General features: G+C 46.1%; 1 protein-coding gene across 1 annotated transcript in view; it reads left to right on the plus strand.

The window, feature by feature from the left end:
- LOC144602129 (E3 ubiquitin-protein ligase RNF144B-like) overlaps positions 1–15661 on the plus strand; it is an 83723-nt gene extending 68062 nt beyond the window's left edge. Inside the window, exons 6-8 of the mRNA XM_078414860.1 lie at positions 5362–5506; positions 9915–10004; positions 15270–15661. Coding sequence (XP_078270986.1) covers positions 5362–5506; positions 9915–10004; positions 15270–15413 — 379 coding nt within the window. The 3' untranslated portion in view covers positions 15414–15661. The remainder of the gene's footprint in view (positions 1–5361; positions 5507–9914; positions 10005–15269) is intronic.
- The last annotated feature ends 279 nt before the right edge of the window (positions 15662–15940 follow it).

Below are 15940 nucleotides of genomic sequence, written 5' to 3' on the forward strand. Positions count from 1 at the left end.
TCACGTGTACTGTGGTACAGTGCAAAACTTTTGTTGCGTGCTAACCAGCCAGCGGGGAAATACATGATACAATCGAGCCATTCACAGTGTACAGAGAGATTCATGATAAAGAAATAGAGAGTTAAAAGAGTGAAGCGATTGTAATGCATGATTGCAGACCCACTTGTGCAGCGCAGCGTAGGTTCACGACGTTAATCCCCGGGATGGCGGGTCTGTCACATGAGGAAAGATTGGAAAGACTGGGCTTGTATTCACTGGAGTTTAGAAGGATGAGAGCAGATCTTCATTTTTTTTTTCTTCACATATTTCAGATACAGCGCGGAAACAGGCCTTTTCGGCCCACTGTCCGCGCCGCCCAGCGATCCCCGCACACTAACACTATCCTACACACACTAGGGACAATTTTTACATTTACCCAGTCAATTAACCTACATACCTGTACGTCTTTGGAGTGTGGGAGGAAACCGAAGTTCTCGGAGAAAACCCACGCAGGTCACGAGGAGAACGTACAAACTCCTTACAGTACAGCGCCCGTAGTCAGGATCGAACCTGAGTCTCTGGCGCTGCATTCGCTGTAAAGCAGCAACTCTACCGCTGCGCTACCGTGCCGCCCAGAGACATATAAAATTATAAAAGGACTGGACAAGCTAGATGGAGGAAAAATGTTCCCAATGTCGGGGGAGTTCAGAACCATGGGCCACAGTCTAAGAATAAAGGGGAGGCCATTTAAAATTGAGGTGAGAAGAAACTTTTTCACCCAGAGAGTTGTGAATTTGTGGTATTCTCTGCCGCAGAGGGCAGTGGAGGCCAATTCACTGGATGAATTTGAAAGAGAGTTAGATGGAGCTCTTGGGCCTAGTGGAATCAAGGGATATGGGGTGAAGGCAGGCACGGGTTACTGATTGTGGATGATCAGCCATGATCACAATGAATGGCGGTGCTGGCTCGAAGGGCCAAATGGCCTCCTCCTGCACCTATTTTCTATGTTTCTGTTTCTTTGACTAGCGCACAAAGAATCCGTTGGGTTGGTCCCGCAAATAGTAATACTTGCATCATCTTCTAAAGCATCCAGTTTGTATTGTGGGAAATGAGGGGATGCACCTTGTTGAGGTTAGACTGCTTTTTGAAGTTTGTTTCAACTTGCTTAAAGGTTACACCTTGCAGCAAACAAAATGTTAATATACATTCTGTTGAGGTGAAATCCCGTGTGCTTCAAGCCATTCATGAATTAATGAGGTGCGAATTGACAACTAAATGTCAATTTAGGCAAGAACAAGGAGGCAGATTATTATCTTATATTATAAGAAAATAACTGCAGATGCTGGTACAAATCGATTTAGTCACAAAATGCTGGAGAGAAGGAATGGGTGACGTTTCGGGTCGAGACCCTTCTTCAGAAAAAAGGGAAGTGCAAGGAGACCTGGGTGTCCTTGTACACCAGTCACTGAAAGTAAACATGCAGGCACAGCAGGCATTGAAGAAAGCTAATGGCATGTTGGCCTTCATAACGAGTGGATTTGAGTACAGTAGTAAAGAGGTCCTTCTGCAGTTGTACAGGGCCCTGGTGGACCACATCTGGAGTATTGTGTGCAGTTAGGTCTCCTAATTTGAGGAAGAACATTGAGGCAGTGCAGCGTAGGTTCACGAGGTTAATCCCTTGGATGGCGGGACTGTCATATGAGGAAAGATTGGAATGTTTGCGAGATGGTTTTCTAAACCAACATGTCGAGGAACCAACGAGAGAGCAGGCCATTCTAGACTGGGTATTGAGTAATGAGGAATGGTTAGTTAGCAGTCTTGTTGTGCGAGGCCCCTTGGGCAAGAGTGACCATAATATGGTGGAGTTCTTCATTAGGATGGAGAGTGACAAAGTCAATTCAGAAACAAGTGTTCTGAACTTAAAGAAAGGTAACTTTGAGGGTATGAGACGTGAATTGTCCAAGATAGACTGGCAATTTATACTTAAAGGGTTGATGGTGGACATGCAATGGAAGGCATTTAAAGATTGCATGAATGAACTACAACAATTGTTCATCCCAGTTTGGCAAAAGAACAAACCAGGAAAGGTAGTGCATCCGTGGCTAACAAGGGAAATCAAGGATAGTATTAAAACAAAAGATGAAGCATATAAATTAGCCAGAAAAAGTATCATACCAGACGACTGGGAGAAATCCAGAGTCCAGCAGAGGAGGACAAAGGGCTTAATTAGGAAAGGGAAAATAGATTATGAGAGAAAACTGGCAGGGAACATAAAAACTGACTGCAAAAGCTTTTATAGATATGTGAAGAGACGTACAGGTATGTAGGTTAATTGGCTGGGTAAATGTAAAAATTGTCCCTAGTGGGTGTAGGATAGTGTTAATGTACGGGGATCGTTGGGCGGCACGGACTTGGTGGGCCGAAAAGGCCTGTTTCCGGCTGTATATATATGATATGATATGATGATGATAAGACTAGTTAAGACAAATGTAGGTCCCTTGTAGTCGGAGCAGGTGAATTGATCATAGGGAACAAGGAGATGGCAGACCAATTGAACAACTACTTTGGTTCTGTCTTCACTAAGGAAGACATAAACAATCTGCCGGAAATAGCAGGGGACCGGGGGTCTAATGAGATGGAGGAACTGAGGGGAAATCCAGGTTAGTCGGGAAGTGGTGTTAGGTAAATTAAATGGATTAAAGGCTGATAAATCCCCAGGGCCAGATAGGCTGCATCCCAGAGTGCTTAAGGAAGTAGCCTCAGAAATAGTGGATGCATTAGTGATAATTTTTCAAAACTCTTTAGATTCTGGAGTAGTTCCTGAGGATTGGAGGGTAGCTAATGTAACCCCACTTTTTAAAAAGGGAGGGAGAGAGAAAAGGTGGAATTATAGACCAGTTAGCCTAACATCGGTAGTGGGGAAAATGTTAGAGTCAGTTATTAACGATGTGATAGCATCACATTTGGAAAGTGGTGAAATCATCGGACAAAGTCAGCATGGATTTATGAAAGGCAAATCATGCATGACAAATCTTATAGAATTTTTCGAGGATGTAACTAGTAGAGTGGATAAGGGAGAACCAGTCGATGTGTTATATCTGGACTTTCAGAAGGCCTTCGACAAGGTCCCACATAGGAGATTGGTGTACAAACTTAAAGCATACGGTATTGGGGGTTCAGTGTTGAGGTGGATAGAGAATTGGTTGGCGGACAGGAAGCAAAGAGTAGGAATAAACGGGTCCTTTTCGGAATGGCAGGCAGTGACTAGTGGGGTACCGCAAGGCTCAGTGCTGGGACCCCAGTTATTTACAGTGTATATTAATGATTTGGACGAGGGAATTGAATGCAATATCTCTAAGTTTGCGGATGACACGAAGCTGGGTGGCAGTGTTATCTGCGAGGAGGATGCTAGGAGGCTGCAGAGTGACTTGGATAGATTAGGAGAGTGGGCAAATGCATGGCAGATGCAATATAATGTGGATAAATGTGAGGTTATCCACTTTGGCGGCAAGAACAGGAAAGCAGAGTATTACCTGAATGGTGGCCGATTGGGAGAAGGGGAGATGCAACGTGACCTGGGTGTCATGGTGCACCAGTCATTGAAAGCAAGCATGCAGGTGCAGCAGGCGGTGAAGAAAGCGAATGGTATGTTAGCATTCATAGCAAGAGGATTTGAGTATAGGAGCAGGGAGGTTTTGCTGCAGTTGTACAGGGCCTTGGTGAAACCGCACCTGGAGTATTGTGTACAATTTTGATCTCCTAATCTGAGGAAAGACATTCTAGCCTTAGAGGGAGTACAGAGAAGGTTCACCAGATTGATCCCTGGGATGGCAGGACTTTCATATGAAGAAAGACTGGATAGACTAGACTTATACTCGCTGGAATTTAGAAGACTGAGGGGGGATCTTATTGAAACATATAAAATTCTTAAGGGGTTGGAGAGGCTGGATGCGGGAAGATTGTTCCCGATGTTGGGGAAGTCCAGAACCAGGGGTCACAGCTTAAGGATAAGGGGGAAGTCTTTTAGGACCGAGATGAGAAAATATTTCTTCACACAGAGAGTGGTGAGTCTGTGGAATTCTCTGCCACAGAAGGTAGTTGAGGCCAGTTCATTGGCTATATTTAAGAGGGAGTTAGATGTGGCCCTTGTGGCTAAAGGGATCAGGGGGTATGGAGAGAAGGCAGGTACGGGATACTGAGCTGGATGATCAGCCATGATGATATTGAATGGCGGTGCAGGCTCGAAGGGCTGAATAGCCTACTCCTGCACCTATTTTCTATGTTCTATGTTTCTATGGAACGACTGGGCTTGTATTCACTGAAATTTAGAAGGATGAGAGGGGATCTTTTAGAAATGTATAAAATTATAAAAGGACTGGACAAGCTAGATGCAGGAAAAATGTTCCCAATGTTGGGGGAGTCCAGGACCAGGGGACACAGTCAAAGAATAAAGGGGAGACCATTCATAGGAACATAGAAAATAGGTGCGGGGGGAGGCCATTCGGCCCTTTGAGCCAGCACCGCCATTCATTGTGATCATGGCTGATCATCCACAATCAGTAACCCTTGCCTGCCTTCTCCCCATATCCCTTGATTACACCAGCCCCCAGAGCTCTATCTACCTCTCCCTTAAATTCATCCAGTGATTTGGCCTCCACTGCCCTCTGTGGCAGAGAATTCCACAAATTCACAACTCTCTGGGTGAAAACGTTCCTTCTCAACTCAGTTTTAAATGGCCTCCCTTTTTTTCTAAGACTGTGGCCCCTGGTTCTGGACTCCCCCAACATTGGGAACATTTTTCCTGCATCTAGCTTGTTCAAATTCAAAACTGAGATGAGAAAAAACCTTTTCACCCAGAGAGTTGTGAATTTGTGGAATTCTCTGCCACAGAAGGCAGTGGAGGCCAATACACTGGATGAATTTAAGGGAGAGTTAGATAGAGCTCTGGGGGCTAGTGTAATCAAGGCCAGCAGCAAAATCAAGGACGAGTCGCACCCCTGCCACTCCCTCTTCTCCCCTCTCCCATCGGGCAAAAGGTATTGAAGTGTGAAAACGCACATCTCCAGATTCAGGGACACTTTCTCACCAGCTGTTATCAGGCAACTGAATCATCCTAGCACAACCAGAGGGCAGTGCTGAACTACTATCTACCTCGCTGGTGACCCTCGGACTATCCTTGATCAGACTTTGCTGGCTTCACCTCGCACTAAAAGTTATTCCCTTATCATGTATCTATACACTGTGAACGGCTCGATTGTAATCATGTGTTGTCTTTCTGCTGACTGGATAACACGCAACAAAAGCTTATCACTGTACCTCGGTACACGCGACAATAGTCTAAAGTAAATTGCAAGGTTAATTCTACTTTGCTTCTCCCCACAGTGTTCTTAATAACCAAGACACGGACGCTCCCATCAAAAAGTGTCCTGTATGCCATATTCTCATCGAACGAAACCAAGGCTGTGCCCAAATGATGTGCAAAAACTGCAAGCACACTTTTTGCTGGTACTGCCTTCACAATTTGGACGTAAGTATCTCTCACAAACAACGGCATTTCGTTCAAAGATGTGCATGAATCCTGTGTTTTTTGTTTTAAGTTCTCTTCAAGGGCCATTCCCTTGACAAATATCCTATCATATCATATCATATCATATATATACAGCCGGAAACAGGCCTTTTCGGCCCACCAAGTCCGTGCCGCCCAGCGATCCCCACACACTAACACTATCCTACACCCACTAGGGACAATTTTTACATTTACCCAGCCAATTAACCTATATACCTGTACGTCTTTGGAGTGTGGGAGGAAACCGAAGATCTCGGCGAAAACCCACGCAGGTCACGGGGAGAACGTACAAACTCCTTACAGTGCAGCACCCGTAGTCAGGATCGAACCTGAGTCTCCGCGCTGCATTCGCTGTAAAGCAGCAACTCTACCGCTGCGCTACTGTCCTGACTGAAGACCAGTGATGGAAATGGGGGGGGGGGTACGCAGGGGGATGGCGTTCCCCTAGTTTTCAATGCCCAGCTCGGGTTTAATGAGTACTGTCTCTCTGCTCTTTGCAACATCTTGGAGAATTCCCTCAATTGGATAAACAATGTTGGCCTTCATAACAAGAGGAGTTGAGTATAGGAGCAAAGAGGTCATTCTGCAGTTGTACAGGGCCCTAGTGAGAATGCACCTGGAGTACTGTGTGCAGTTTTGGTCTCCAAATTTGAGGAAGGATATTCTTGCTATTGAGGGCGTGCAGCGTAGGTTTACTAGGTTAATTCCCGGAATGGCGGGACTGTCATATGTTGAAAGACTGGAGCGACTAGGCTTGTATACACTGGAATTTAGAAGGATGAGAGGAGATCTTATCGAAATGTATAAGATTATTAAGGGGTTGGACACATTAGAGGCAGGAAACATGTTCCCAATGTTGGGGGAGTCCAGATCAAGGGGCCACAGTTTAAGAATAAGGGGTAGGCCATTTAGAACTGAGATGAGGAAAAACTATTTTCAGTCAGAGTGTTGTGAATCTGTGGAATTCTCTGCCTCAGAAGGCAGTGGAGGCCAATTCTCTGGATGCATTCAAGAGAGAGCTAGATAGAGCTCTTAAAGATAGCAGAGTCAGGGGGTATGGGGAGAAGGCAGGAACGGGGTACTGATTGAGAATGATCAGCCATGATCACATTGAATGGCGGTGCTGGCTCGAAGGGCAGAATGGCCTCCTCCTAGACCTATTGTCTATTGTCTATTGTCACACCACCCAGGGCCGCCAGCCAATCAGACACCGCCGCCCCCACGTGGGGTTCCGAGGTCACCCACCCCCCTCGGCCAATCGGATGTCGGGCCGCCGCCGATTGGCCGGCCGGAGCCAGCGGCCGGCCAGGGCTGGGCACCCCGGTGGCCGGTGGGAGTTGTAGTCCCACTGTGGGGCGGACTACATCATCCGGCATGCACCGGGGTGCGGCCGTCCCTGGGAGGAGAAGTGTCGATCAAAGTAACGTGGGGCATCTTTGCTGGGGCCCGGCCCACTGGCAGGTAGTTAGTTCTGCATTCTTGTACTCTTACATGGGTATGACCGCACATAAAAAAATCTCCCCCCCTCCCCCCTCTTCCTTCCCAACCTTGAGTACCCCTAGTTCCTAAAACACATTTCCATCACTGATGAAGACTCACTTGTGCAGCAACTGATCGTGTGGAGTAAGGAGGGTTCGGGCAAATTCCCGCCATTGATGGTTGCCTATTCAGATAGCCAGATCGCAGGTGGAGGCATTATGAACAGTAATGAGAGAGAATTAACCAAAGGATGTGGAGAGGATGTTTCCACTAGTGGGAGAGCCTAGGACCAGAGACCACAGCCTCAGAGAATAAAAGGCCGTACCTTAAGAAAGGAGGTGTGGAGTAATTTCTTTAGTCAGAGGGTGGTGAATCAGTGAAATTCATTGCCACAGACGGCTGTGAGGGCCAAATTAATGGATGTTTTTTATAAGGCAGAGATTGATAGATTCTTGATTAGTATGTGTGATGGCTCTTATGGGGAGAAAGGCAGGAGAACGGGGTTGAGAGGGAAAGATAGATCAGCCATGATTGAATGGCAGAGTAGACTGGATGGGCCGATGGTCTAATTCTGCTCTTCTAACTTATGAACCAAGTGGACTTGCTTTTTTTTTTTTTCATCCATAACCTGACATTTTTTTGTTGTAGGGTCTACTTAGTGTCCTTTGCAAAAGGTTCTGCTTCTATTTGCAAGACTGAGCTGATTGATATTTTGGGTCCATAAACCTGTCTGGATTGTCAGGACAGTGGTCAAGGTAGTCTTTAGACTTTAGAGATACATCGTGGAAACAAGCCCTTTGGCCCACCTACTCCATGCTGACTCGCGATCACCTCATACAATAGACAATAGACAATAGGTGCAGGAGGAGGCCATTCGGCCCTTCGAGCCAGCACCGCCATTCAATGTGATCATGGCTGATCATTCTCAATCAGTACCCCGTTCCTGCCTTCTCCCTATACCCCCTGACTCCGCTATCCTTAAGAGCTCTATCCAGCTCTCTCTTGAATGCATTCAGAGAATTGGCCTCCACTGCCTTCTGAGGCAGAGAATTCCACAGATTCACAACTCTCTGACTGAAAAAGTTTTTCCTCATCTCAGTTCTAAATGGCCTACCCCTTATTCTTAAACTGTGGCCCCTTGTTCTGGACTCCCCCAACATTGGGAACATGTTTCCTGCCTCTAACGTGTCCAACCCCTTAATAATCTTATACGTTTCGATAAGATCTTAATAATCTTATACGTTTCGATAAGATCGTAATAATCTTATACGTTTCGATAAGATCTTAATAATCTTATACGTTTCGATAAGATCTTAATAATCTTATACGTTTCGATAAGATCTTAATAATCTTATATGTTTCGATAAGATCTTAATAATCTTATACGTTTCGATAAGATCTTAATAATCTTATATGTTTCGATAAGATCTTAATAATCTTATACGTTTCGATGTGTTAAGCTAACATGATCCGACACACTGGGGGCAATTTTCAATTTTTACCGACGCCAATTAACCTACAAACCTGTACGTCTTTGGAGTGTGGTAGGAAACCGTAGCACCTGCAGAAAACCCACGCAGTCACGGGGAGAACGTACAAACTCTATACAGACGGCACCGGTAGTCAGGATCAAACCCGGGTCTCTGGCCCTGAGAGGCAGCCCCCCAACGATTTCAAGTTCAGTCAACAAGTTCAAGTTTCTGGATGTGAACATTTCCGAAGATCTGTCCTGGGCCCAATACTTTGATGCAATCACAAAGAAAGCCCATCAATGGCTCTACTTAGAAGATTGAGAGTTTAGGTCATGTCACCTCTATTGACCTTTTATTGAACTTCTACAGGTGTACTTTAGAGAACATACTGCTGCATCACATCAGTTCGCTGTGTGATCCGGTTTCATTTTACCTTTCAAACATGTGTAGGTTTGTAGTTTAATTGACTTCTGTAAATTGCCCTTGGTGTGCGGGATAGCATATGGGGGAACACTGGAAGGCCTGTTTCCATGCTGTATCTCTGAACTAAATTAAACTAAACAAACTATGGAAATGATTTAGTTCCATTTTAGAAGCAATAACATGATGCTTCAAGCTGAGTTGGATAGAGCTCTTGGGGTTAGTGGAATCAAGGGATATGGCGAGAAGGCAGGCACGGGGTACTGATTGGGGACGATCAGCCATGATCACAATGAATGGCGGTGCTGGCTCGAAGGGCCGAGTGGCCTCCTCCTGCACCTATTTTCTATGTTTCTATGTTTCTATGTTTCGTTCGGGTTAAGGACACAAAGTGCTGGAGTAACTCAGCGGGTCAGGCAGCATCATGGATAGGAGACGTTTCGGGATGAGCCCATTCTTCAGACTGGACACTGAATCCCAGAGTGGAACATCCTCCCCGACACCACCAGATGTGCACCAACCTTGTCACTCTTCAAGTCGCAGCTCGACAATTTGGACATGGATCTTCTCACCAAACTTGCCCACATAAAAATCTAAATAACCCTTTTGCAACCAGTACCCACGCGGGCGAAACCTGCATGGGATAGCCCAGCTGTTGGCGGTTGTGCAGTAGAGAGCAGAAAAGAATTGTGTACTCACCAGCATCTGCAGTTATTTGCTTCCTCATTTCAGGTTAAAAGAAGGGTCTCGACCCGAAACGTCATCCATTCCTTCTGTCCAGAGATGCTGCCTGTCCCGCTGAGCGACTTCAGCTTTTTGTGTCTAACCTTGATAAACAGCAGACTGCTGCAAATGAAGGCGTGAAGCATGTAACGGACTAATTACACAGGCTCTGCTGATTTATTACAAACTAAACCGGCAAATTATTGACACTCAGTAGAACGTGAAGGCTCAAGATGATGTATTTATTTATGGACAATGTGTGTGTACTTTTTCAGAATGATATTTTCCTGAGACATTATGACAAAGGGCCGTGCCGCAATAAACTTGGCCACTCCAGGGCTTCAGTCATCTGGAACAGAACTCAGGTGAGTCCATTAAAAGGAAAGTTAGATAGAGAGTTAGATAGAGCTCTTAATGATAGCAGAGTCGAGGGATACGGGGAGAGGGCAGGAACGGGGTACTGATAGTGGATGATCAGCCATGATCACGGTGAATGGCGGTGCTGGCTCGAAGGGCTGAATGGCCTCCTCCTGCACCTATTGTCTGTTGAAAGTTGGAACTAAGGATGACATGATGTGATATGTAGGCATAAAACAACAACGAGCTGGCAGAACACAACAAGTCAGGCAACATCTATGGAGGGGATGGACAGAAGATGTATTGTGGCTGAAAGATTCTTCAGATTGATTAGATTGGGGGGGGGAGAGAAAAAGCTGGAAAAGGGAGTTAGGGTTGGACCAAACTTGGCAACTGATAGGTGAATACAGACGATGTGGAGGGTGATTGGGATATGGGTGAAGTTGGTGACAAAGACTGGAGGTGAAAATAGGACAAAAGGATTTGGATCGGGAAAGAAGAGCAGGGGTGAAATGCAAAGGAGGGATATGGATGGATGGATGGATGGGGATCGGGGAGGGGAAATAGAGGGTGATCAAAAGGAAATGTGGCACTAGGGGATGGGAGATGTACAGGAGGGGAAAGGAGTAGCATGATTGAGGTGGAGAAGTTATAGACAATAGACAATAGACATAATTTCCGCTGCCTCAAACGCAAGAAGAATAAGAAAAGGTGCTGGTCAGGCCACATTTGGAAGATTGTGCGCCTTTAGGGGCCCACACCTGAGGAAGGACGAGCTGAAGGCGTTGGAGGGGGTCCAGAGGAGGTTTACGAGAATTTTCTTGGGGATGATTGGGTTAATGTACGAGGAGCTTTTAAAGGTTCTGGGCCAGTACTCGCTGGAGTTTGCAAGGATGAGTGGGGATCTAATTGAAACTTACCGAATTATGAAAGGCCTGGATAGATAGGACGTGGACAATAGACAATAGACAATAGGTGCAGGAGGAGGCCATTCGGCCCTTCGAGCCAGCTCCGCCATTCAATGTGATCATGGCTGATCATTCTCAATCAGTACCCCGTTCCTGCCTTCTCCCCATACCCCCTGACGCCACTATCCTTAAGAGCTCTATCTACCTCTCTCTTGAATGCATTCAGAGAATTGGCCTCCACTGCCTTCTGAGGCAGAGAATTCCACAGATTCACAACTCTCTGACTGAAAAAGTTTTTCCTCAACTCAGTTCTAAATGGCCTACCCCTGATTATTAAACTGTGGCCCCTTGTTCTGGACTCCCCCAACATTGGGAACATGTTTCCTGCCTCTAACGTGTCCAACTCCTTAATAATCTTATACGTTTCGATAAGATCTCCTCTCATCCTTCTAAATTCCAGTGTTGATGGGGAAATGTGTGCTTCAGGGTAAGGTGGGGTCGGGAGAAAGAGGTGATGGGGGTGAGAGGGTATTACTTGACTTTGGACAATTCACCGTTCATAGCGAAGATAGAAACAAAATGCTGGAGTAACTCAGCGGGGCAGGCAGCATCTCTGGAGAGAAGGAATGGGTGATATTTTGTGTCACGACCCTTCAGACTGAGAGTCGGGGGAGAGGGAAACTAGAGATGTGGAAAGGTACACAGAGCAGGTAAAGGTGCAAAAAGGATAGATCAATGCAGACGATGACCAAGGAAATGTACAATGGTTCATTGTTGGCTGAGGGGAAGGTGACAATGAGGCATACAAACAGTGAACGAGGGAGAGAGAGGGAAAGCAAGGGTTTCTTGAAGTTAGAGAAATCAATATTCAAAATGGTGGCCCAGTGGAATGAGGTGCAGTTCCTCCAGTTTGTGAGTGGTCTCACTCTGGTAGTGAAGGAGGCCCAGGACAGAGTGGCTGATATGGTAATGTGAGCTTAAGTGGTTAGCAACAAGAATTCCAATAGACCTTGGCGGATTGATCGTAAGTATTCAGCAAAATGGTTTGTCTGCTTGACCTCGCCGATGTAAAGGAGGCCACACTGGGAGCATCATACGCATATAGGCATGTTGGCTTAGAATTGGATACAGTCATTTGGATACAGTTCGTTCATACAGAGTTCTGTGCCAGGTTAGACTTTTAGTTTCGTTTTAGTTTAGTTTATTGTCAGGTGTACCAAAGTACAGTGAAAAGCTTTTGTTGTGTGCTAACCAGTCAGTGGAAAGACAATTCATGTTTACAATCGAGCCATCCACAGATGTACAGATACATGATAAAGGGAATAACGTTTAGTGCAAGATAACGTCCAGTAAAGTCTGATTAAAGTTAGTCCTAGGGTCTCCAATAAGGTAGATAGTAGCTCAGGACCGTTAGTTGTTGATAGAATGGCTCAGTTGCCTGAATGTACCTGAGAAGAAACTGTCCCTGAATCTGGAGGTGTGCATTTTCACACTTCCATACCTCTTGCCCGATGGGAGAGGGGAGAAGAGGTTGATACTCGTCCTTGATTATGCTGGTGGCCTTGCCGAGGCAGCGTGAGGTGTAAATGCAGTCAATGGAAGGGTGGTTGGTTTGTGTAGGTAGGAACCGCAGGTGCTGGTTTACACCAAAGATAGACACAAAATGCTGGAGTAACAGGCAGCATTTCTGGAGAGAAGGAATGGGTGACGTTTAGAGTTGAGACCCTTCTTCAAACTGAAATTATCTCTATAAATTGTTGCCCCATTGCTGAATGCGACCTATTCTGGAGAGCCCGCTTGCTTTTGACTAGCTGTGCGATTGAGTGAGCGTGAGAGGGTGGGTTAATGTTTGTTTGCAAAATGATTGCAACGATTATAAGTAACATAATGCGTGACCATACTGAAAATAAGTTAAATGTTTGGCGTGTATCAAAGTGTTTGTGTTGGAGAACCAAACAATGTGTTTATAGATGCATGTTGCTGGATATTTAATCCCTCAAAAAAAAAGGTAATTGGAAATATATCAAAGTAACTCATACGTCAGCTGCCATGGGGAAGGCTTGGAGAGGCTTTGTATAATGAATTTTCCAATTCTTTGGAGTTTTCTAGTGAGAGGTTGGTGATTGTACAGAAAAAAGCACTTGGGATTCTGAATAGACAATAGACAATAGACAATAGGTGCATGGCTGATCATTCTCAATCAGTACCCCGTTCCTGCTTTCTCCCCATACCCCCTGACTCCGCTATCCTTAAGAGCTCTATCTAGCTCTCTCTTGAATGTATTCAGAGAATTGGCCTCCACTGCCCTCTGAGGCAGAGAATTCCACAGATTCACAACTCTCTGACTGAAAAAGTTTTTCCTCATCTCTGTTCTAAATGGCCTACCCCTTATTCTTAAACTGTGGCCCCTGGTTCTGGACTCCCCCAACATTGGGAACATGTTTCCTGCCTCTAACGTGTCCAACCCCTTAATAATCTTATACGTTTCGATAAGATCCCCTCTCATCCTTCTAAATTTCAGTGTATACAAGCCTAGTCGCTCCAGTCTTTCAACATACGACAGTCCCGCCATTCCAGGAATTAACCTAGTAAACCTACGCTGCACGCCCTAATAGCAAGAATATCCTTCCTCAAATTTGGAGACCAAAACTGCACACAGTACTCCAGGTGCGGTCTCACTAGGGCCCTGTACAACTGCAGAAGGACCTCTTTGCTCCTATACTCAACTCCTCTTGTTATGAAGGCCAACATTCCATTGGCTTTCTTCACTGCCTGCTGTACCTGCATGCTTCCTTTCAGTGACTGATGCACTAGGACACCCAGATCACGTTGTACGTCCCCTTTTCCTAACTTGACACCATTCAGATAATAATCTGCCTTCCTATTCTTACCACCAAAGTGGATAACCTCACACTTATCCACATTAAACTGCATCTGCCAAGCATCCGCCCACTCACACAACCTGTCCAAGTCACCCTGCAACCTCATAGCATCTTCCTCACAGTTCACACTGCCACCCAGCTTTGGAGGGGCTTTGTATAATGAATTTTCAAATTCTTTGGAGTTTCCTAGTGAGAGGTTGGTAATTGTACAGAAAAAAAGCACTTGGGATTCTGAACGTTGATACAGCCCAACTACTTTGGGGCTACTTTACGGTGGCGCAGCGGTAGAGTTGCTGCCTAACAGCGGCAGAGACCTGGGTTCGATCCTGACCACGGGTGCTGTCTGTACGGAATTTGTGCGTTCTCCCCGTGACCAGCGTGGATTTTCTCCGGGTGCTCCTGTTTCTTTCCGCACTCCAAAGATGTGCAGGTTTGTGGGTTAATTGGCTTCATTTAAATTGTAAATTGTCCCTGGTGTGTAGGATAGTGCTGGTGTGTGGGGTGGTCGCTGGTCGGTGCGGGTTCGGTGGGGCAAAGGGCCTGTTTCTGCACTGCATCTCTAAATTAAATTAAACTATTGATGTGTAAGAAGGAACTGCAGATGCTGGTTTACACCGAAGATAGACATAAAATTCTGGAGTAACTCAGCGGGTCAATAGACAATAGGTGCAGGAGGAGGCCATTCAGCCCTTCGAGCCAGCACCGCCATTCAATGTGATCATGGCTGATCATTCTCAATCAGTACCCCGTTCCTGCCTTCTCCCCATACCCCCTGACTCCACTATCCTTAAGTCAAGTCAAGTTTATTTGTCACATACACATACACGATGTGCAGTGAAATGAAAGTGGCAATGCCTGTCTAGCTCTCTCTTGAATGCTCTATCTAGCTCTCTCTTGAATGCATTCAGAGAATTGGCCTCCACTGCCTTCTGAGGCAGAGAATTCCACAGATTTACAACTCTCTAAGTGAAAAATGTTTTCCTCATCTCCGTTCTAAACGGCCTACCCCTTATTCTTAAACTGTGGCCCCTGGTTCTGGACTCCCCCAACATTGGGAACATGGTTCCTGCCTCTAACGTGTCCAACCACTTAATAATCTTATATGTTTCCCCTCTCATCCTTCTAAATTCCAGTGTATACAAGCCTAGTCGCTCCATTCTTTCAACATACGACAGTCCCGCCATTTCGGGAGTTGACCTAGTAAACCTACGCTGCACGCCCTTTTTTGCATTAACTGGAATTAACCGGGTCAGGCAACATCTCAGGAGAAAAGGAATAGGTGAGGTTTCGGGTCGAGACCCGTCATCAGACTGAGAGTCAGAGAGGGGCCATTGGACCGATGCATCGATGACTCAGGAAAGGTGGAGCCCACAAGGGTCCATTGTTGGCTGGGGGGACGAGGTGATAACGAAGAAATCGTAAACTGCCGATGCTGTGCGTCACTGAAGCATTAATGGCTGTTCCTTTTTGCCTCCATCTGCAGGTTGTAGGAATCCTCTTTGGAATAGGTCTGATTGTACTGGTGACATCTCCCCTGCTGATCCTGGCCTCGCCCTGCATCCTATGCTGCATCTGCAAGTCGTGCAGGAGCAAGAGGAAACGCAACCGCCCGCCAGCGGCGGCCTAAGCCGGGAGGCCTGCCTGATCCCGCCATAGCTGGTCACCATCTTGCAGACTGCTGGATAAGTGCAATGGAAGAACGTGCCGTGGGAGGGATTAGTGGGGACAGAGGTTGCCAAGTGTACCGTGGCCGATCCACTCGAGCATGACCAAAAATGGAACCGTGTGGCAGGGAACTGCAGATGCTGGTTTACACCGAAGGTAGACACTAAATGCTGGAGTAACCCAGCGGGACAGGCAGCATCTCTGGGTAGAAGGAATGGGTGACGTTAATAGGGTCGAGGCCCATCTTTAGTCTGAAGAGGGTGTGAAGAAGGGTCTCGACCCGAAACGTCACCCACTCCTTCTATCCAGAGATGCTGCCTGTCCCGCTGAGTTACTCCAGAGTTTTGTGTGTTTATCTTCCAAAAATGGAATTAGCGGCTTTGTTTTGGCAACAACGACCAAGCAGTCTTTAAAATCCCAGCTGTTACGGGCCCTGTTGCTTCGTCATAATCTGAAGATATTTGTATATTTTCAGCTGGTTTTTAAAGG

This window comes from Rhinoraja longicauda, chromosome 2 (genome assembly GCF_053455715.1).
Source record: "Rhinoraja longicauda isolate Sanriku21f chromosome 2, sRhiLon1.1, whole genome shotgun sequence".
Taxonomy (NCBI): Eukaryota; Metazoa; Chordata; class Chondrichthyes; order Rajiformes; family Arhynchobatidae; genus Rhinoraja; species Rhinoraja longicauda.